Raw genomic sequence first — 23,677 nt, forward strand, 5'->3', positions numbered from 1 at the left:
ATGTAGACTGATATTGGTTTAGAGTGGCTTGTGTTCCCATCTGAAAGAGACCTGTCCTGGCAGTTTTGGCTGGACTGCTCCTGTAGGAACTCTGTAGTCTCTGGTGCGCCTCTTCACTAGATTTCAACAGCAACCCATTCCCCAAACTACTTTGTGAACCACTGTGTCTCAATGATGTGGCCATTTCTGCCTCCAACATCTATAGAGAATTAGTTGGCAGCTGATTCTGTCTGTTGAAAATCTATTACTAGCCCTAGGACAGATTTCATTGGGTGTAGCACTTCAGCGTCTCTTCACTGGCCATCCTCATTTGTCATCACTCAGGATGTTGGAACACAGGAGACCACCCTCGTTTGCTCCTCACCTTGTGGCCTAGAGGGGCATTCTTTTTGGTTTCCGGAACAGCACCAATTGAAGTGTCATTTTGGAATGACTTGCCCTTTTCTTCAATCTACTTAAGAAAAAATACTTTAGTACACATGGATTCTGAAACATGTGATGAAAGAGTCTTTGCTTCTACCAATAACATCTTTGTATAACATTTAAGAAACTTCATATCTGGAATGACATTCCAATAGACGTAACGCGCTTGGTGCAAAACAGAACCACACAACAGAACTTCTGACTCCTGTTGTGCCCTGAAGAAGTCCATCTGTATATGGACGAAACGTGTTGGCTGGCTTTTTTTAATGTATATTTGTGAAGCAATCATTAGAAAAAGAAAATAAAGGAGAAGATAAATCACCTTATCAACGTTTAAATGGTCAATCATTATTATGTATATGTGGTGCACCTCTGTTGTTTATATACAGTAGGCAACCCCATTAACTGTAGATGTTTGTATATAAAGACAGGGATGCAGGATCTGCCTCCTCGGTGACCAGTCTAATCTCCTCTCTGACCCATCAATTCAAACTTTTGCAATGCAGAATAGCAGATGGTAAGAAACTTTTTTATACAAGATGGCTGACGTTGCAGCGTAGCTCACAAGCCTTTTAGTCGGGATGGCTGAGTTGATGGAGCAGACCATGGAGGTGGCTAGGCATTCTACGATGTAGGAGATATTTATCTATGATAAACTACAGGCTATTGCTCCCATAATATACAGGTCAGGTGCCTTCCTTGAAACCTGAGCCCGACTTGGTGAAGTCTTCATAGAGGACATCCTACCTCCATCTTTGACTTGTTTTTTTATGCCACTGCCAGCTGTCTTAGAGCGGAAGACGTACTGCACACAATTACTCTCTATTTTGAAGGCCAAAGACCCAGGGGCAGGATCTCCAAGCTGCTCCAGTCCAGAGAGAACCATACTTGATCCAAAAGGATCACCGGTTTACACTTACATCAAGCTGGATCTCAGAAAATAACACATCTATTATTCTTTCATCTTTCTGTTCATTCTCTGGACCCAGGTGTGTCTCGAAGTACTTCACCATCTTCACAGACACCCATTTTTTAATACACAACAGTGGCCCGACTGACTCTGCATAACCTCCACTACCCTGCTGGATCACCCAATGCTGCTAATGATAGAAAGAGGTAAGTCCTGGAGCTTGGTATAGGTCTAATGCTATCCCTCCCAAAATGTGCCCTCTGGTGACATTGACTGTCATTGGGTTGCAAGCATTCGCTCATGGTACGGGGCAGCATGTCTTCCTGTGTTTTTGTTTTATTTTTTGTAGGATTGTTGCATTTTTGTCCTCTTTGGTATATGCGCTGGGTGGTTCAGTGGGGTTGTTTCCTGTTTACTAGCTTACGGAGTTCTTGTCTCTGCAAGGTTTGTTTATAGGTTTCCCTTGTTTAGTATGAAGGTCGTTCTGTTCTGCCCCTTTGGCTTTATTGGGTTGCTGCTGCCTACACCTCCTCACCTAAGGCTGACGTTTGTCGGTCTTCCACAAAGTTTTGAAAATGGAATGACAGATTGTTTCCTGGTTCCTCTATTGTTGGTTGGGACAGCATTTCTTGCAAGAAGTCCGCCAGTTGCTGCCCGAATGCATTCAGTTTGCAAAATGCGAGGGGTTCAAGCATATCTCACTTTACATCCTGTTCTGGGGGGATTTGTGGTGTAATGTGCCAGTTCCTGGTGCTGGTACACTCTATTCAGGCTTGTATCCTAAGGGCGTAGGAGCAGAGTAGGGGCGTTGTATCATGCCGCAGATGACTGGTATCCTAATTCATATAAAAGCACATTACTGCCCACTTAGGCGTCATTTGTGGATATGTTTAGTATTTGTACAATACCGCATCAATGCATTGTTCAAAGCCAGAAGGGTCAATAGGGAAAGAGAATTGCAGGATATGACCAAAATCACAATTTTGAAAACAATTAAAAAATAATATTTACTCTGAGGTGCAACATATTAATCCATTAAATGAATGTGCTACGTGCTCAATGTAAAGTGAACACACAGTATTCAAAAGATTTCATGCAAAACAAGGCAGGTGGATAAAGGGTGATCACATTGAAATCAATAAGTTGACTGTGAGGTCAAGAGATGGGGGATATAGGTTCAAGAGTCAAGAATATTTTGTCCCACTTGCTTAAGCAAAGTCCAATCCCTGGTACCCCCTTTCTTGACGCAGTAACATTGACATTTGAGCTGAATCAAGCGGACAATAAATCATAGCACGAATGCAATGTGAGAAGAGAAGCCCCCGGTAACTTTATAACTTCAACATTTGTTGGATTCCTGAGGATGTTATGGCTGGGAGGTGATGATCTGGCTTATTGAAGGTAGGGGGCTTCCCATGCAAGAGAACAAAACACTTCAGGGACAGACCGTCACATCTCAAACCAATATGTAGGACAGTATTTTCAACTTAATGAATCTATTTTTGTACAGGGAAATCCAAGCTCCTGAATTGATACTGCTGCTTTACAAGGCCCTGACCCTACAGATCCTTCTAACTGCCAACGTTCCAATGTAAACATTGACCGCTTGTTGGGCAAACTGGATTATGTCCTAACAGTATGTTGGAAGCCGGAATGATGGCCACGTGTTAAATCCTCAGTTTGCTCAAATGGAGCAGCAGCGCTCCTGTTCCTGGACCTGTCTTCTGCGTTTGATACTGATCCAGCGCAAGGGACAAAATGTACATATTCTCCTTATGTCACAGATTCTTATTAACAAAGGTTCATTCATACATTAATTGGTGGGGCCCATAACACCAACACACTTCACATTCACTCAAACTCCCCCGAACTGTACACAGGAGAAGGGCTGCTGGACATGTGGGTACCTTATTATCTATCAGGATACATTTTCTTACTAATTTATATATACATTCTATATACACTTTTCAGAATCTTGGCTTAATCATCAAGGCACTCCACTATATGGTTGATTGACTAACTAGTTGGACAGGTTGATGGTGAATTAGAACCAGCTAACACAATAAAAGTCTAGGAAACATTAATCTCTAAAGTGATTAATTTTAAGAACCACAAACTCGTTTCTCATTTTTTCAATGTTGTTTATCTAAACATTCCCTTTAAACATGCATGTATTTACTACAGTTCATAATTTGAAATTCAGATTTATTAATAAGTATCAAACATTTAGAGATTTCAAATAAACATAAATTTAGGAAAAATGTAGTAAATCATTTACCAAGGAACAGGCGACTATAGCTTCAGATCAAATAGGGAGTTATCCGCATTCTCAGGTAAAACTCCCCTAGACAGGCTGTCTGACCCACACCAAGGGATCAAACCGTCAGGCAAAATACAGGATACAATGCAACAGCTTTGCAAAGTCCATATATCAATCCGCAGTATGGATTAACTCCACACCCAGACTTCCCGCATAGAATTTAAAGACATTTAAGGAATTCGTAAATTTAAAAAGAACAATTTCCCAACAAGAACTCCTTTTTAAGAAATAACCCAAAGACTATTATTACCGCAACTCCAAACACAACTCTCGAACTCCTCTTGAACCAACCCTCAAATCCCACATCCATAATGACAGATGAGGGTTATTATACCCTTTTCGTGTATTACTTCATACAAAATATGACAACTTTAGGGGCAGACCAAATGTTCTGATTGGACACTTCGGGGTTATCAATAGTTCATTGCACACTTCCCACTGCAAACTGGTTCTGCATATTGTCCTCGGATTCCCATGCGGGGACTGACAAATGTATTGTTTCACCGCAAATGGGTCCTATTGACAGGTTCATTCTTTGTCACTTCCTTGGTTCCCATCCGCTCATCTTCTGGCTTGCGGTCAAGTCCCCAACACATCGACCTTGGCAAGGAACACGATGTCAGGAGTTAATTTCACCTTGTGATCTCCAGAGCTATCTGGACATGTGCAGAAATCATCACACGCACATGGTGGCATCTGCTTCAGAGAATGCCATCATGAGTACTGCGGCATAGTAGGCCCGATTGTTAACTAAGTGAAAGTAGACATAACAGCAATTAAAATTTAGAAATGAAGGTTCTAATGTTTAAACCCACACTAATCCCATTCTAGTCCGCAGACAGTGTCCTTCAAGGCCTGGCCATTGTTCGCCTCCTTTTCACGGGCTTTCCACCATGTGAAGTCTCAGGAATCCATTGGATCCTGACTCGTTTCACTGCATGATGCTTATAAGTGATAGATCGCTGCATCCTATCGATGCACCTGAAGTTAAATGTGTTGAAAACTAAACTTGCCTACCCATGCAGCAACTGGTCCAGATATCACCATCTGATCATCATAAGAACCAGGTCCAACAATATGCAGAAGTGAAGAACTTAGAGGTGAACATGGACTCCAACCACTCCCCTGTATTGCAATCACTTTCCAAACAAAGTTTGTACTCGATGAGATACCTTGGCTTCTCATTCATAATATAGGTCTTACTACAAGCAAACACTGTATCAACCCTACACTCTACAGTGGCTCCCAAGATCCTGGTGCAAATCAGAGCGCTTTGCGGCCTTGCCAGGTATATTACGTGCCATATAAATTCTACAATATTAAACAATACTCCTCCAGGCTCAATCACCGAGGCTCTTAGGAGAGGACTGTCCAACCACTGACAGGGCCCTGGGTTTGGATGAGGTACCCACAGCCACTAAATCACCTAATGCAGGCCAACCCACATTGCAAGGCAGCCTTGGCGTTGCCTTTTACCAGGCATATGCTGGGCTGCTTCCACTACACATCCTAATCCTTTAAAAGACCCTAAACTTTGGTCAATCTCCCTGTGCCATGGGCTGGTCTCTTAAGTGTCTGGTACCGAAACCTAAGGATGCCGCACAATCGTGAACCTACAACATCACCGTACTGATCAGTGCTGACATTCGTATGCCAGTGTCCTATGCAGACAAAAGTCAAAAGGTCAGAGGTCCTGTACAGTTGACTCTCCTAGGTAAGCTGAGATTTGCCCTGCCACTATATTTTATATTACCCTACCTAGAGAAAGGAGAAATGTAACGGACCAGACGTTTTGATGAACTCTGTTATCTTAGTAGTTATTTTTCGTCTGGACTGAGCCCTTACTGTCTTGTTCTTTCTTTATATTCTTGTTTTAGTTTTATAATACTCTTGTTGTTGGTAACTAGAGGGTGCCTGGCCCACCAGAGCCTTCCGCTTTTCTGCACATTCAATCATAAAGTAGTTACAACATGCTTGAGGTCTGCCCCTCACAGCGTCTGGCCAATCGGAGCCTTTGCTGTTCACCACACTGCTTGCTCGCGAGCTGGTTGGTAGTATGCAGTGGGTCATATGAGACTGGCTAATAAGAAGCTTCAGTAGTACGACACTTTTTTTCAGTCAGAAAGTATTTGGAGGATGTTGGAGGGGTAAGAGTCACACAACCTGTGTTTTCACTACAGTTTAAGTCATAAGAGAGGTCAACATGCTGGAGGTCACGTGGAGTTGTCTAGCCTAGCAGTCCGTTCTTTAAAACGGGGGCAGTCATTGTGTGGTTGCAGTTTACTGGAGGTCACATGACCCTTTCTGACCAATCAGTCTGTAGTAATGTAGTCCAGACTGGTTGAGGTATTTCATGAAGATTTATTGTAAGTTGTTAAGTAGCCTGGAATAAGCCCCACCAGGAGCAGCCAGCAGGCAGCTCAGCCCCATCATAACTGTGGCTTATCTTCAACCAGCACCCAACATTCCGTAGTGCATCACAGTGTAGAAGCATTCCACTAGAAGGGCATTGAGTGGGTAAAGGCAAACATAGGAATATGCAATAGACAGAATACAACATACCTCCTTTTCGTCCACAACAGAAAAATGAACATAGAAACATAGAGACACATGAAAGAGAAAGCGTACCAATCATTACCCTCTGTCACACCCACTGGCCAGACAGAAGCGACAGAAGGCATCGCACAGCATGCAGAAAATATAGAAAAGAAATGAAAGAATAAAATCAGACACATTCCTTCTCTGAGAACACAATGCAATACAAAAGGCAGAAAATAAAACAATAAGACTTGAGAAGTAAAACCGAAAAGTACAAACACATAAATAGGCACTATTATTCCCTCATCCAACCAACACATAAAAGGAACAAGAAAGTAGTTAGACTGGGAGGATAGGTACTCTTCTTCCCTTCTCCAACGAATACATAAAAGGAACAGGAAGATAGAAAGACTGAGAGGAAACCACCTAAAGGTACGAACACAAATAAGTACTCTTTTTCCCTTCTTCACTAAACAACGAGAAAGAGAATAGAAAGATATCAAACAGAGAGGCAGAGGAGTAAACAAAAGATCCTTCATACCGCCCTGTAAAACAGCATTAATAAGTTAGATTGAGAAAAAAATAATTGAGAGGAATAAACCCCAATGAAGACATCGAAGAATAGAGAGAGATAAACCCCCATATCAACAACCTAAAAGGTTAAAAATTGAAAATTATTGAACATTTGAGAGGGATAAAACCCATATAGAGACAACCTCGTAAAAGGGCTACACATTGAAAATAGAGGAGTGCGGCTCGATAGAAATTCCATTGAAAAATTGAGAGGGATAAACCCCAAATCGTCAACCTGAGAAGGTCAAACATTCAAAAACATTGAATAGTTGAGAAGTAGAAACACAATGTAATTCCAACTAGGAAATACAACCAGAATACATGCAACTTGATAAGTGAATTGAGGTACACATTCCCTAGCAAGGAACACTGCACGGATGCATGTACATTGATATAATCGAGAAAACAAATCGATATGTGCAATCCCTACAGGGAATACTGCACGCATGTAAATGTCAACTATGCAAAGGTAACTTTCCATGCAACAAATTGAAAAATAGAGAAAAATTGAGAAATTGAATTTTTGAAAACATGCAACCTGTAAAACAGAGAGATGTAAAACTGTGCGTTTAAATATCACAGTGTACATGCAAGTAGATTGATAAATAAAAAAATATTGAGTAATCGATTTCTTGAGAGCATGTCACTAGGGTCATAAATATAAACACCTCATTAACGAAAATAGAAATATGAATAGAAATCATGCTCAGCTAGACATGTGATCAATAGCTTGAATGTGCACCCAAAAGACATTGAAATAGAACAACACGCTCCTTAGAAACTTAGTTGAGATAGACCTGGAGCAGTCTTATTAGAAGCAACCAAAATATATATGGCAATTGAACTTGAGCATATTGAACGAAAAGAAACTTGTAGCTTCGTGATGCACTAGATGATCAAACATTGACGATCTCTGACAACTCCAAAAGTATTGACAAATGGAATACAAAAAACAACCACAAGATGGCACTCTTGTGAAATAATTGAAAGACCTAACTCGAACTCGTTTGTGCTTGTTTCTGTTTTCGTGTTGATTCCAGAAATTGATAGGTCTCTGTGCTCAAAGATAGTACCAGTGAAAAAACATGTTCCGTGCACACAAGAAAAGTTTCAAAAGTAGGTAGTGTTGGCTGCCAAAATTATAAAACAACAGTGTTATGCTTAGTTATGCATGCGCTCGCTTCCCTATAATTGGGAAAGGTGACATCGAATTGAGAGACGGGCATTAACAATCCCATCCTCGTCGCCAAAATTATGTAGTAATGTAGTCCAGACTGGTTGAGGTATTTCATGAAGATTTATTGTACGTTGTTAAGTAGCCTGGAATAGACCCCACCAGGAGCAGCCAGCAGGCAGCTCAGCCCCATCATAACTGTGGCTTATCTTCAACCAGCACCCAACATTCCGTAGTGCATCACAGTGTAGAAGCATTCCACTAGAAGGGCATTGAGTGGGTAAAGGCAAACATAGGAATTATGCAATAGACAGAATACAACACAGTCTTTGGTTTCACCACACTATTCAGCCATAAGATGTTACATTATGGAAAAGGTTACTCAGTGGGGTCTTGCATAGCATAACCTCTGATTTCACTGCACTCTTCAGGCGTAAGGTGACTGGAGCATGCTGGGAGTACCCAATAGTGTCTATTTGGAGTCTTTGGAGTCACTTCACAATCTAGTCAAGGGGTGTTCGGGATACACTGAAGGTTATGTGGTGCCGCATGGGCACTCGTGGTTATTTGTTTTGAAAATGAGGGTCACTTGCAAAGGCTGGCAGATGCCAATTGGAAACATTCTAACATCTGAAAAATCCAGGCATTTGGATCAATCATGTGATCCTCGATCGCTTGTAAGTGGCTGGCCCTTCAAAGCTCTTGGTTCAGGCTCATGTGACTGACATATGCATAGAGATCACATTAGGGTGCCTGGCCTTACGAAGTCTGAGATGTGAAGACACGCGCCAGTCGTAGGATGGCTGCTGAGTGCTAGAGGTCAGGGATCAGCTCAGCCCAAATCTTCTCCTTGACTGCACTACTCACTCTTGATGTGGCTCCTTCACTAAATATTCCTTTAGGTACAATCAAATAATGGCGGGCGTCGGACAGCCTTGATCTTAGAATTGGTTGCTTCCTCCATATTCTTCAGTCTCTTCTCTTTTTTCTTCTCCTTCTCCTCTCTGTCACCCTGTATGCTCACCTCCTGCTATTGTAATCCTGCTTACTCCCTTTCTTCTCGCTTCAGGTGTGTCAGAGGCAACATCGTGCTGCTAACCCAGGCTTTCCGCAGGAAGTTTGTCATTCCCGACTTTGAAGACTTTACGAAGAGTGTGGACAGGCTGCACGAGAGCTGCAGGAAGATCAGTGGGGGAAAGGTAAGGGGTGTGGGAGCAGGACCAAGCAGCATAGGGGGGAAGGGGTATGTATGCACGAGTTACAGGAAGCTTGGATGTGGAACCGGAAGGTATACAAGTACCACACACACTTCCATGGGAGCATGGGAAGGGATCCTAGAGGAGTAGGAAGATTTGCAAGGTTACGGCACACTATGTAGAAGCATCCAAACTATGTCAGCGACCTCTGGGCTGACCCACGCTTTTAGGTGGTCTTCTTCCTCTCATAAAACACCTTTATAACATCAGCCGCATAAGTGCCATCCACGACCTGCTGGGAAAGGGACCCATCTACCAGTAGTTTTCCAGGAAAGCTTGCAGGCGAGCATCTTTGAGTTATATGAGTTACCTGAACGAAGCTCTGCTTGTCTGGCGAGCTCTGTGAAGAATTAAACCTATCAGAAGCTGCTTCTACCTTTCCCGGCTGGCTTGGATAGCTCTATGTCAATCTAAACCCGTGCCCTAAGCAGTGTTTAATTTGAGCTGGTGGTTTCCGGTGCTTGGCACCAGCACTTAATTGTCAACACTGGCACCTATATTAGTCCGCCACATGGTGGCACTGTTTATTTTATTTAGAGATGAGCACAACAACTGTTGTTTATAAATTCAATATACATAAAAAAATGACTAGTTCTCGCCATCCACGCCATTCTTATAGCTTTTGGGGCCTAGAACAGCCTGAACCATCACACCTGTAGGAGTGTGGCAGTTAGTGGTTGTGATTGTATTGTCATTGGCAACGCGGACAGGGGCACTGTGTGGTGCAAGCTGAAGTGACCTCCTGACAAGGGCCCTGGCACTTTTTTTCTTACAAATTAAGCACTGCCTAATAATAAAATGAGATGTGTGGATGTGTGCCTCATACATGTACCCACCTCAACTATAGTAAAAGGAGGTCCCCGCTCCATGCTCAGCTATACCATAAAAGCAACATTAACCACATGCAGCCCCCTCACACTATGCTTTCATCTTAAAACCTTACAAGCTTTGCAACCTTCAGAAAGACTGCGAAGCTTAATTTGCACAAAATGAGTTTAGCAAAGTTAGGTTTTGTAGGCAAAAAATATCTGAAAGCTTGGTATATGAAACTATGATGTGGACAATAGCACCAGCCTACAGTAATACTGCATCCAATGTATAGACTACCGTTATTTTGACCTCTTTGTCTCCTTAACTGACCTCTTTGTCTCCTTAACTCTGCTTACCATGCATATAGTCAATAGGGCAATGTAGTGAATGTGATATCATTATCATGCAAAGTAAAGCATGCAGTATAGTGAGGCCCGAACCACAAAAACTAATTTTTAGTAAGAGAATTTTCTTCAAAAAATACTTTTTGGGGGGGAAATGTATCTGCAGGTGATGTTTTGAGAGGTGGCAAACCTTTGCAGGCAAGATGTAAACCCCCCCACTGCTAGCTGTAGCTCTCATTCTACAGCTGTTTCCTGCTCAGGGGTGGATAGTTTACACCTGAGGTGAGTGAAACCTAAAATGGGGTGTTTGGCTATCTGGGGGAACAGGGGTCACAGTGGGTGATGTCTGCCAACTGTCCCATGGAGTTCCACCTTCTCCTTCCGCCTCACGTTTCCGGTGTGTATTGTCTGAGGGCTGCTCTAGCCTCTTCTGCTCAGAGCACTGAGAACGAGGGTGGTTGGCTGTCCTCTTGTTTGTTAGCTTCCTTTTCTCTTTGTTTGTCCGCTTTTATGCTCTAACAATTCTTTTCTACGCTGTCTGAGTTTGCTGTCCGACCTAAACCTGGCTTCCTATTTTAAAGACAACTGCTCGCTTGCCAGCCAGCTCTCATCATAGCGGCTGGGCCCTTTTAGGGGTACTCAGTACGATGCTGGTTATGGGCAGACTAGGGTCAGTGCTTAGTAAAAACAGAGAGGAAGGAAGGGGCAGGAAATTGGAGGAGATGAACTTGGCAACTAAGAACAGCCATGGTAGCGATACTGCGAGAAATGTTGGCCATGTAGAGTAGTAAGGTGAAAAATAGCCACACGGCTCTGAGTAGTCACAAGAGATCCTTCCACTACCGGGTGGCCGGGCTCATATGGCAGATGTACCACCCCTTCCGTGTGGTCAGCAATGGCTGATACCTAGACGGGTCCTTTCTGGAGGAAACTAGCCGTGGATTAGCTCTTCATTAGATGTAGTCTTCTGTAGTTGAAGGGCACTTAGACTAGGCAAGACCAGAGCATCTTGGGTCTCTTTACCATTAGATAAGCAGGACAGATCCCTCATCATTAGCAGAAACTAAGGCTTGCCTTACCAAAAAGGGCTTCCTGCACCCCAATCTGGATAACTCAGACACCCGCTTACTGGATGTAAAGGAAAATGTCAAACTTTCCCTCTGACTTGTCCAAGAATTTCCAGGCTGACCGGAATGAGGACATATAGCGGAGTATTTTTCTGCCCATCCCTGCAATCTAACCTGCCGCCCAGGGTAGGAAAACGGTATTCTACCTTTACTACGCGGTCATTACTTCGTATTACCATTACTATGCATATTTTAGTTCGCAGATGCCATTACTTAGCATGTATTTACTTAGCATGCATTTACTACACATGTTCCATTACTTAGCATGCACTTACTACACATAATGGAGTTACTGTGCAAATTAAAGTTTTGGGGTACAGGGGTGTTTTTAGGGGTCAGGGTGGGTTAGGGTTTTCGGGTGTAGGGGTTATTTTTAGGGTTCAGGGTGCATTTAATGTTTTGGGGTGCTGGGGTATTTTTGGTGTTCAGGTTGCATTTAGGTTTTGGGGTGCTGGGGTAATTGTAGGTGTCTGGGTATGTTAGGGTTTTGGGGTGCATGGGGTATTTTGAGGGTTGGGGGTCAGGTTGCGTTTAAGGTTTTGGGGTGCTGGGGTATTTTTGGGGTTCAGGGTACATTTCGGTTTTGGGGTGCTGGGGTAATTTTAGGGGTCTGGTTGGGTTAGGGTTTTGTGGTGCATGGGTTATTTTGAGGGTTCAGGGTGTGTTTAAGGTTTTGGGGTGTGGGAGTATTATTGGGGTTCAGGGTGTGTTTAGGTTTTGGGGTGCTGGGGTAATTTTAGGTGTCAGGGTGAGTTAGGGTATTGGGGTGTAGGGGGTAATTTTAGGGATGAGGGTGCGTTTAGGTTTTGGGGTACTGGGATATTTTTAGGGGTCAGGGTGAGATAGGGTTTTGGGGTATAGGGGGTATTTTTAGGGTTCAGGGTGCGTGCCAGGGGATAGGTTACTATTACGATAATTTTTTTGTTTTAAAGTACCATTAACGCGTTTTAACTGTATGCGTAATAATTAACTGCGAAGTAAAAGCATTTTTAATGTATTTGTATATATTTGCGAAGTAAAAACATGCGCACTAAAATCATGCGTAGTAAAGGTATTTGCGAAGTAAAAACTTCGAAGTAAATAGCTGCTGAGTAACGGTATGCTAAGTAACATCATATATTCGGAATCCAGTAGGGAACAAAGCATTTCAACCCTTATTGAAGTCGCAATAGCAATCGGAAGAGGCGCAGGAGATTGTGGTGGAGCTTTCTTTCAGTGAGAAAGAGCTGTTTCCAGAATTCCCCAACAAATAAATGATCAATTGCAAGTTAGGCCCTGAGCCATTTCTCGTCAGAAACTGCCCCAGACGACCCCTTCCATGGAGCGGCGATCACCTGCTACAAAGATGTTCCTATACCTTGCAAGGGTTTTGCAGTTTCACAAACAGCTCAGACCAAAGAGCTTTCATTTGTTCTCCGCCATCTAACACTAGAATCTCATTGTACAACGCTTGAAGAATGCTATTCCATGGGGGATAGATTTTCCTCCATCTTCAAGCATTGCAGCCCATCACAGTAGACCTGTGGAATTTATCGGTGCCATGCCATAAGTTTGAATTACCTGTCCCTTTCACCACTATTTTTGCTTTTTCCCTTCCAGGAAGTTTCCAGAGCTCCTAGTGGTGGGACAGAAGTTGTTTGATTTGGGTCATCAAGCTTGTGCACCCAGGGGAGAGGCCTGACATTTTTATTAGAGGATCTTTACAGCAGACACAACAAAATGCAATCTTTATATCGTTCTAAGTCTACACCTGTTCAACCTTGCACTGCTCAATAAACCTTTCAAATAGTGACTGGAGCAAAACCTGTCTATGAGAGAATGACCCTTAGAGTGCATACATCCTACTGTTTGTCCTTGACATAGAGAGCCTTAGTTTGATAGCATGGGGCATCCATTACCAGTAGAGGACACCTGTTTTAGGTCTTGCCTGAGACAGAGCTGAGATGTCACTTGCAAGACATTTATTTGTAGATGAAAGTGGCTTAGAGCTTGCCCATTACTTACCATTAGTTGGCTTCATCATCACTCTCATTTACTTGCTTTTCATTGGTGAGTGTGTACTGGTTTCACTTTCTCTTTGTTTGTTTGGCCTACTCCTGGAGCATGGACCAAGTACTGCTTCCTCTTGATGCCCAGTGTCCTTCCACTGCTCAGGCTCTTTCGGAGGTACTTTTCTATTGTATTTGCAGCACTCCATTAGAGTGCATGTGTTTGAAGGCTTTCTCTCACCCACACCTGTCCCTCATTGTTGCTTGCACCCCCTCACCTCCCGTCCCTCCTTCCCCTCACGCCTTCTGTTGCTTGCCCCTGCTTCTCCCACCCCTTCCTGCATTCTGCTTTTGCTTTTTTGTAACTGATTCAAACTCACTGGGTGTCATCACCATACTGAAATTGCTGCTCATTCAATTAACTTAAACACTTTAAATAAAGGCTAGGAAAACAGTCTTTTTTGCTTGATTATTTCATGTATTTGCTACAAATTTCATTTCTAAAACCAGGATGGGAGCTACCAAAACCCAGGTATAATTAGGAGGCGTTCGGCTTCAGTTTATCCGTTTGCTGCAATAAGTCTCATCACCATTCCTTCTCCACAATGTTTACTAAAACATCCTTGTTAGTCCTTTGCAGTAACACTGAAACCAGGCAACTTGACCTGTATTGCCAGCCCCATTAAATACCAAGATAATCCCTTTCTGTGGAGTAAGATTTCCCACTACTATGCAGCCCTGCGAGGAATGAAATAAGGAATTACAAGAGAGAAGCCAGGTCAGGTGGTGAGACACTCTCAAGCATCTCTTGTGTATCACTGTGTCACAAGTCCAAGCGTGAGACGGACGCTGTATGTTTTATGCTTAGTTTTCATGTGGTGGCTGTGAGTTGAGGTATTTATCATTCTGTTACAAAGGCTGTTGTGCGAGGCGCGCCAGTGAGTTCCTTCAAAAGAAGCCCGGTATTTGGCTTTGTAAATTTTATTTTTGCCATGTTTTTCAGTAGCGTGGCTGCTGTGCAGCATGGTTGAAAGTAAAAAAAGAAAGCGCTATGATGCTGTCCAACATGGCAAAACAAAACGTTGGCGGAGCTAAATAGCTCTACTATTTGGCTTTGTCATTGTGTTTTTCAACTCTATGACACGGCCAATGTTGACAGCAATAGTAGCAGTATGGCACTTGTCAGGTCGAGTTTTCTAGACCTCTTGTATATACGTTGGTTTATACTTCTTTGTGGGCTTAACCCCTTCGCTGCTGCGGACATTCCGCTGCAGCGCTGGGGGGGGGGGCAGGGGGGCAGCGCGGTGGGCCTGTGCTCATGACGGAGCCGCTCCGTCATGAGCCACAGTTGAGCTGTGCTCATGACGGAACGGTTCCGTCATGACTCCGCCCATTTGCGTTGTCCCCTCGCACAGGCGGGGAAACAGCGCCGCGCAGGCGGAGCGGCCGCCAACAGGATTGTCATGACGGAACCGTTCCGTCATGAGCACACGCCAACCGTGGCTCATGACGGAACGGTTCCGTCATGAGCAGGGAAGGGGTTAAAGCCTGCCCACTTCTTTTCATTTGTTTGTTTCAGTGTCCTGAAAAAATTGTTTGCTTGTGGTCAATCCTTCCTCCTTGTTCCTTCTTTTCGTCAGTTGTTCACTCCCACAGAGCAATGTCCCAGTATTTGTACCATTCCACTTGTCCCATTGTAGCATCTGTTTAGGGACTACTTTTCCCTTTCTCTAAGAGCATTTGATCAGAGCGCTTGATGTTTTCAGTTGCTCTGTGCTCCGACTTCCATTCCTTTAAACAGGGCTGTAATTCTTGTTATCTCCTCACATCTGATGCGCCCTCCTCTCTGTGTGCCTGCAGAGGTACTTAATCTACCCATACCGATCCTCCCCCACCCTGATTTTCCCATTTCTTACTAAGCGCTCGTGTTCCCGATTGTCGCCAGCTCTCCTTTAACTCTGCGTGGTGTCCTCGTGGCCTACTAGCCAGATAGTGGGCCGGTGCCTGCGCCATTAAATACTGACTTCACACTCCGGCATTGTGACTTGACATCCTCTTTCACTACGTTGCCCTGCTGTCAGAGCGATTGCATATCGGGTATTGTAGTGTGGCAAACACCATGCTCGCTTTCACAGACCATTGATCTGCGTCATTTAAGAACTACAAGACTCAGGCACCCCATCTAACCCACTGCCCACCGTGTTTCTTCTCCGGCGCTCGCCGAGAGCCACATGGTCTGTGTTTGTGATGTCACAGCGCCCTTTGTGCTGCTGCTCTGTCCTTGCTGCAACTGTCTTGTGTTCAGTCTACTCACTGAAGATGTCGGGGGACAATGAGCCACAGAAGCAGACCATTGCAGAGGACCTGGTGGTGACCAATTACAAGATGAGCAGCCCCGGCTCGCCGACTACTCTTTCTGTCACTCCTCTGGAGAGCAGTAGGCATGCGTGGCTTTCAGCCAGATACTGTTGCGAACCTTACTAGGGCCTGATGTTATCGGGCTCCCTGGCCCACCCCCTTGCTGAAATGGAAGTTGCTGTCGTATCGATCTTTATTTATAATGCCACCTGCGGTCCACGTGAGTTCTACTGTAGGTAGCAAAAATTAGTGTATCGCCACAAAAGAGGAGAGGAGAACATTTCCTAACTTTCTAGAAATGTCATGTCCTAGTGAAAGCCTTTCTTTTAGAAGAGGACACCCCATCTTTTCGAGTGTTGAAAGACTTCCGTGCAGAGGTAACCGGTGGATGCAGAACCGTCAGGAAGAGTGGATATGCTGGTGAAAACTTCTTAGCCCTTACGGGTGCCGCGATCACATCCTCTTGATAGGCTTCAGTATGCGCCCCTTCTAGACTCCTCATCTGTAGGAATCTGCCCTGAGGTTTCTATTAGGATCAGTATGCCAGCTTCCTTCTGAGTCTGAGATTCTTTCCCCTAGTTGCTTTACTAGAATTTGCTCGGCTTCGCTGTATTTGTATATTGTAGAGGATGGCTCATCTCACGCAAATTTCAGATTTTAACTGTTAGGATAGCAGATTTTGGGCTAGGGCTACCTTTAGTTTAGTTATATAGTAGTGCGTTTGGGGAGCGGATTATTATAATCTCAAACTTTTGTATTGACGTGCCTTGCTTTACGGGACACGCTAAACCTTAAATCTTTATCAGCTCTTTGACTGGTCCTGTTAATCTACAAATTATATTTGGGTGTGCTGGCAAGCCAGGCCATCTCACAGTCCCTCATCAAGTAAGTAAGTGCTGTAACAGGCTCTGGTCACTGTGCATTAATAGGGGTGATACTGTTGGGTAAGGCACTCTAGGATTCCCCTATAGATTGAGCTAAGGAGGTTTATCAGGTGCGCGCTTTGTCTTTAGAATAGTTAGGGTCATGAGTTGAACTTAAACTGCTATCTGTTGTTTATCCATTTATTGGCTGATTTGTACAAAGAGAAACCAGAAAACCTGGACACATTGTGGCTTCCTTGCTTAAATTGTCTTATCAGGCAAATTCATTATTTCACGAAAACTCTTTTTTTCTTCATTATCGTGTATGAAAGCACTTCCGGATATGTGAGGATAAACTACCAGTTGTACAACAGTAACACTTTCAATAAGTACTTCTCAGTGCAGTGCAATAATGTGCCTATTAGTGTCAAACCTTTCATGTTAAAGAACAGTAGATGTTATAGCACCCAGGATAATGTGCTGCATGGCTAAACACTTATAAGGTCCCAAAAGTGAGACTGATTGACTATGCCAATGCTTGTTTTGTTCACTTTTAGCCAGTCTGCCCAGCAGCCGAGCTGCTGTACATCATAGCTAAAAACAACTTTTGACAGAGCCAATAGCTCTCGCATAGGCATGTTGGTGTGCAAGAGAGGGAGAGAATGTGTGTGTGTTATGAGGAGGTGGATGGGGAGTACTTGACTTTGCTTAAATAAATCAACAGAAGATTTCTTTCAAGAGTGTCATGTAACTCATACATTGATTTATGAGATAATATGTATGTAATTCTATAAATAAATCTTTAGTTTTGGCATGTTATGAAAAGTAAGCTCGGTCTTGGTAAATTTGCCTTTCTTTTTTCGCTTATGTTTTTTGCACTGTATCTCCTTGCTTATTCTTATTTGTCGTCCTCTTTCTCCCCTTCCTTGCCTTTCCTCTCTTCCTTCATTCTTTCTTATCCTTTGCTTCTCCCCCTCGGTGTACCACCCCCTACTCCAGATGGCCCACTTCCTCCCCTCTGTTTCATTCATTCATTCACATTTCGCTCATTCTCTCTAGGTCGCCGATTACATTCCCCAGTTGGCCAAGTTCGACCCCAGTCTCTGGGGCGTCTCTCTGTGCACGGTGGATGGGCAGCGGTAAGGGCTAATGATAAGAATACGTTATTTGCAGTTTGGTAGCAGTGTAAATAACAGTTATAAATACTCTCCTGACATAATGGTACTCATTGTATCCATCTTTTTTTTTTTTTTTTCTTCTTTTTGAAGGATGAAAGAATGTGTTTGCATGTGTGTGCGCCTCACTGCCTATTTCTGCCTGTCCTACTGTATGCGTAAATGTATACACATTGGAGTATGAAAGGTTTTCTCGTTTTATTATTTGTGTGTCCATCGTGTAAATATTTCCTTCCCTATGATCCAATCTCAGCTGTTTGTGATGTTGTAATGGTTTTTAAGTTGCCTGTTTTTTTCAGTGTCTCACTTTTGGACAGTAGCCAATTGTTGCTCCAGACTTCAAGCTTGGTCTAACAAGGATGAAGTCTTGATCTTTAATTTTTTTCCCACACCTGCTTCACATCCGAGTACACACTTTGCGGTTACCCAGGGGCGGCTCCTCCTCTAAGGCGGAGGAGTGTCGCCCCACTGCCTTGCAGCAGTAAAAAAAGGAAAAAATAAAATGATAATAACGTATTGTTATCACTTTATCCTGGACACCTGCTGCAGCAGCTTTACGTGGTGGGGCAGCGCAGCAGAACAGGGGAGGAGTGATAGAACCCTCCTAAGTGTGCAATGACTGTTTGGCTGGCCCTCTCGGGATGCCCAAAACAGTCATGCACTTTCCCTGTTCTCCATGCAGGCTGCATTACAGCCTGCATAGAGACCATACCCAGGCCCCCAGTCCCTGGCTGAGTGCCCAACCACGGTGCTCAAACCAATCACAACAGGGGAGCCTGGCTGTTTCCCAGCGGCAAGGTAAGTGTAGTTTTTTTTTAAATTTAACAATGTGCCCCGTTACCCCCCACCCTTCCCTTCACCCGCCTCACCACCCATGAGCCGTCCAGCCGCCACTGTGGTTACCATTCGGGGTTATCAGGTGTTTTCATAGAACCAGGCAGTACAGGGCCATGTCTTTTAGTACAGAACAACGAAGAAAGCATATTTTAAAAAGCGGAAAAACAGTGCATGTTTTAAAAAAAAAAAAAAAAAAGTAAGGCCGAGGGCTCTAGACCGCAGTATATAAATAAAAACAATTGGCAAGATCAATAGGTCTGGCCTTGACAAGCTGCCGTGAGGTTTACTTTTTTTTTAATGTCATTTCAAGCATGTGCCCCAGAGATAAAAAGTTGAAAACAGATAGAATGCTGCTGCCTAAACATAGCAGCCATAGGCTTGCATTAAGATTGTTACATTAAAAAAAGTAACAATTGTGTAAAATTTGAAAAGAACCGTAGCTTTCTAGCAGGCAAGTGATCTTGGAACGGGTAAAAAAAACCTTTTATGATTAATGCACATCACCGGAAAATACGATGGCACAAGAAAAGCATGTATTGGCTTTGAATTAATGTAAATTGAAGACCTAATTATACTCAAGGATGACTAAGAAAATGAAAAACTGCTAAAGAATGGAGTAAACTAGGGTTGGCAAAGTAAAGTATTGGCCCACTAGCCCTTGTGGTGAAGCGCACTTCTTTTTAGGCGGATGTGCACATGTGATCATACAAAATGCCATCACTCACAGTGAAAGAGAGTAAGTGACTGAACTGGGCTGACCTAGTGTTCTATGTTGTGTGCTGTGGTGGGTAGAGGCAAAATGTGAATGACACTTGACCAGCACAATGGATGGAGAGACACTATCTGAAAACCCCATTAAGATTTTTATAGAAAATATAAGGCCGGGGAGGCAACCAAAGCAGTCTATAGGCCAAACTTAAATATAAGGATAAACAACCATTTCAGTGGCCAGCAAAAGTCTAATCTTGTCACACCCAGAAACTGGGAAGGAATTCTTCCCTAGTCGTGGCTGGCATGGATAATGGGTGGGGAGGAACCTGTGCGAGGGGTCGCGGGGGGGGTAGGGGATTCGCGGGTGTTGTCGCGGGGGGGGGATTTCGGGGGGTGTCGCGGGGAAAGAAATAAAAAGATTAAAATTAGCTTACCTTTCAGTCGGCCGGGTCCCTCTTCTCCTCTGTTCCTCCTCTCCTGCTCTCCTACCTCTGGCAGGAACAGGATGCAAGCAGCCAGGCTCCCTCCCCTAAGCCAATCACAACATTTCAGACAGCATTGTGATTCGTCCGGACACAGCCCAGCCAGGGGCTAATGGGGTGGCCATGTTCTCCATGCAGGCTGCAATGTAGCCTGCATGGAGAAGGGCAGAGTGCGCATGACTGGTTTGGGCGGCCTGAGAGGTTCCAACCAAATAGCCTGTGCGCACTCATGAGTGGGCAAACCACTCCTCCCGTGCCCTGCTCAAAGAGCAGAGCAGCTCCGCCTGCACGCAACGCGCAAAGCAAACATAAAATGGTAATAACTTAAAATTATTACCAATTTATGTTTTGGCTTTATCGCACTGCGAGAAAGCAGTGGAGCAACGCTCCTCCGCCCTAGTCGAGGGGCTGCCCCAATTTTCCCTGACATCTAAACCCCCTCTCTTGGGTGGATGGAAAGAGGCCTAGTTTCATCTGTCATCGAGGTTCGGGTTTCAAAGCATTAGTGGCAGCACTCTGAGCGTCTGTCAGGCGTTTAACGAGGTTTGAAATATGAAGCAGCGTCTGTGGTGCTACCCGACAAAAGTAATTTCAAACTTCTCTGAAGAGGCATCTGAAAGCACATGCCAAACGTAATCTCGCTAAAGGGGAAAAAAAGTCGTCATGCTTTCATTTAGCCAGTGGTTAATTTGAGCCGGTGGTTTCCGGTGCTTGGCACCGGCACTTAATTGTCAACATCGGTGCTTGAAACAGTCTGCAACATGGTGGTGATGTCTGACTAATTTCGAGATGATCAGGACAACAGGTAATAATTAATTCAATATACATTTTAAATGACATTTACCTGCCACCCAAGCAATTCTCATAGCTTTGGGGGGCATGTAATAGTCTGAATTGTCACACTTGTAGGAGTGTGATGGTTAATAGTTGTGTTGTTACTCTCATTGGCAACATGGCATCGGCAATGTGTGGTGGAAACTGCAGTGGCATCCTGATAGCCCTGGCACTTATGTTTTTACAAATTAAGCACTGCATTTAGCTTGAAAAATGCTGCTGAGATATAACCTGAGCCCCAACACTAGAACGCACCCGGGCCTTTCACAGAAAGCCTATAGTTGCCAGTCCAAGAGTACTAACCAAATGGCTACTAGAGGGCACTGTTTTTCCGTGATGTCCAATCTCAGTAGGTTAGCAACGTATTCTTAGGCAGAAACCGGTTTCTCCTCACCCTTTTAAACATGGAAATGAAACGTTATTTTTGTATTTCTTTCACCAGCACGTTTAGCAGTAGAAAAATAATCTGTACACAAGATTCCAGGTGGGGCGTTACATCACTAAAGCTTATCAATAAGCCCTATACTTAAAAAGACATGTAAAACACAATCAGTGATAATCCTTTCCCCCCTCCAACACTGACTGATAAAAACACCCTCTCACTCAATGCTGTGGCCCCTTAAGAGCATCCCGTTTACCCCTGTATTGTTAAACCTTTAATGCCCCTCTCTCTACAGCTTTCTCTGTCCTCCTCAGTCTCTTTGTTTCAGCTTCCACCATGCATAGTGTTGTAAAATCACTCTGCATTATGACAAGGGCCTGTGTAGACCTTATATGAATAGTAGTGCTATCTGTATCGTTGTTCTCTTTCTTCGTCCATTTTCAATCCCGCTTGTTCCTGATGTCATACGTGACACAACCATCTTGTCTGTCTTTTTGCATTGTCAGACACTGTATCGGGGAGACCACGGTGCCCTTCTGCCTGCAGTCATGCATGAAGCCCCTGAAGTATGCCATCTCTGTGAACGATCTGGGCACAGACTACGTTCACCGGTATGTTGGCAAGGAGCCCAGCGGCCTGAAGTTCAACAAGATGTCTCTGAACGACGAAGGTCAGTAGGCCATGATTGCCTCTGGTGATGAACACGGAGGCGGCCATTGTTACTTTTTGACCCATTCTTCGGCCAGGTTGTTTCCCACCGGGCATGTGAGAAGCCCTCCTTCCCTCCTCCAGCTTTGGATCTTGATTGGTTGGTTGACTGGGGCAGGAGCCCTGGTCAAGCAACAGCCACAATCCCTTGCAGGATGAAACATAAAAAGTCACTAAACTAACCTGTGCTTAACCCTAGGTGGCTTGGTACAAAAAGCAGTCAGGCATAACATAGAGGCAATGTGTAAAGTATTTATGCAGAACACAAGCAGTAAAAAAGGGAAAACACAACACAAGAATAATCCCACACAAACTTAGAAGAACAAAGTACATTTTATTAAATTATTTGACACCAAAATGACAAAAATCCAATCAGTAGAACCAAAGTTATCAATGTTCAAAGTTTTTAGTAAAAGCTAGCTCCTACAAGATGAAAGCACCAACTGCAAACATCTAGTGGCAAGAGACCGGGTCAAAGTCGAAAATATGACCAACTGCAATGGAGCGCGTTTCTGATACAAAAAGTGGATTGGGCCCGTTCAGCGCTTACCTCGGATTCAGTAGAAATTTTTAGAAAAATGTTCTGAGAAGGTAAAGTTCAGTGGAACAAGGGTGCAGGAGGAGTCTGAGGAGGGAGCGTCATCGTTGGGGAGCCTTGGGTCAAAGCCACAGTGAAGATTTCTACGTTTGGATTTGGTCTCTTTTTTTAAAGTTGGAAATATCTAGCAGGACAGGACAGAAAGCTGTAACTAAAGACTGTTCCAGGGGTTCGGATACCCCTTTGGCAAAGGACCGGTGAACAAAATTTACAGCTGAGGCGAAAAGCATAGAATGAGGAGCTGTGAAGTAAATCTGACCGGCGATGCATCGCCGGCGGATAGGCGAGAAGGTTGGTCCCGGTCTCCTTCTGGTTCTCAGAGCAGTTTTGGGCAAAAAAAAATGCATGTCCTCAGTTTTGGGTTTTGGCTATCTGGGCACCGTTGGCACCACAACCAAGGGTCCAGGACGGGTGGAACACCACTTAGGGGTTCAGGACTCACTCAGGCTGGGTCTAGGTGCAGGTTCAAGGTGGCAAGAGCCTTTTGTGTCCCCATGGCTCGGAACAGGAGGGCAGCAAACTATCTCTTGGAGTCACTCTGGTAGTCCTGGGTTCAGGTGAACATACAGAACTCAACAGCAGGGTTGGTCGCTGAGGGGTCAAGGCAGGCTCCAGACAGCAAAGAAGTCCGTCCAGGTACAGCAAAGCAGTCTTATAGAGTGCACAGGAGGTTACAGCAGAAGGCAGTCCTCTGAGAGTCCTTCTGCAGGTCCAGGAGTGAACTGATGAGTGGGTCTGAAGGCCCTATGTGTATACCCAGTGCCTCATTTGAAGTTGGGATGAGTTTCTAGAGGTTTCTTCTTTAAAGTGCTTGGAATTTCCTGACTCCAAGCTGGCTACAGTGACAATGTGGAGGTGATAGGCCCTTTGTGTGAAGGCAGAGCACAGTCTATTCAGCTACTTGGAGGATAGGCAATACCTTTACCAGACACTACTTTCTGTACTCTGACTATATACTCAATATTCAGATTAGTCAAACCACTTTGCAAAAAAGTATGTCCTCATATTTACTTGTTACCTCTTTGCTTTTCTACTTCCACATTTTTTCCATGATTCTCAAGACTTTCGCAAAGGCAAGCCTCCTGTCCTTAACAGTGTTATTGAATATAATGAAAATCCTGCGCTGGAGAATGGAAGTTACATATTTGTAATCTTAGTTCTCTTTCTTGGTTCTCTTTTATTAAATGTAATAATCCTCCGCAATAGCAGAGGGGTCAGAAAATGGATCTGTTTAAAACAATTAATATTTTCTCAATCTTAGTCAGT

At 44.0% G+C, this 23,677-nt stretch overlaps 1 protein-coding gene across 1 annotated transcript in view; it reads left to right on the forward strand.

The window, feature by feature from the left end:
* The window catches only part of GLS2 (glutaminase 2), a 263,334-nt gene that overhangs the window by 107,557 nt on the left and 132,100 nt on the right, over positions 1–23,677 (forward strand). Inside the window, exons 4-6 of the mRNA XM_085600886.1 lie at positions 9,008–9,137; positions 17,744–17,823; positions 21,612–21,775. Coding sequence (XP_085457012.1) covers positions 9,008–9,137; positions 17,744–17,823; positions 21,612–21,775 — 374 coding nt within the window. The remainder of the gene's footprint in view (positions 1–9,007; positions 9,138–17,743; positions 17,824–21,611; positions 21,776–23,677) is intronic.

This window comes from Triturus cristatus, chromosome 4_2, assembly GCF_964204655.1.
Source record: "Triturus cristatus chromosome 4_2, aTriCri1.1, whole genome shotgun sequence".
NCBI classification, from domain to species: domain Eukaryota; kingdom Metazoa; phylum Chordata; class Amphibia; order Caudata; family Salamandridae; genus Triturus; species Triturus cristatus.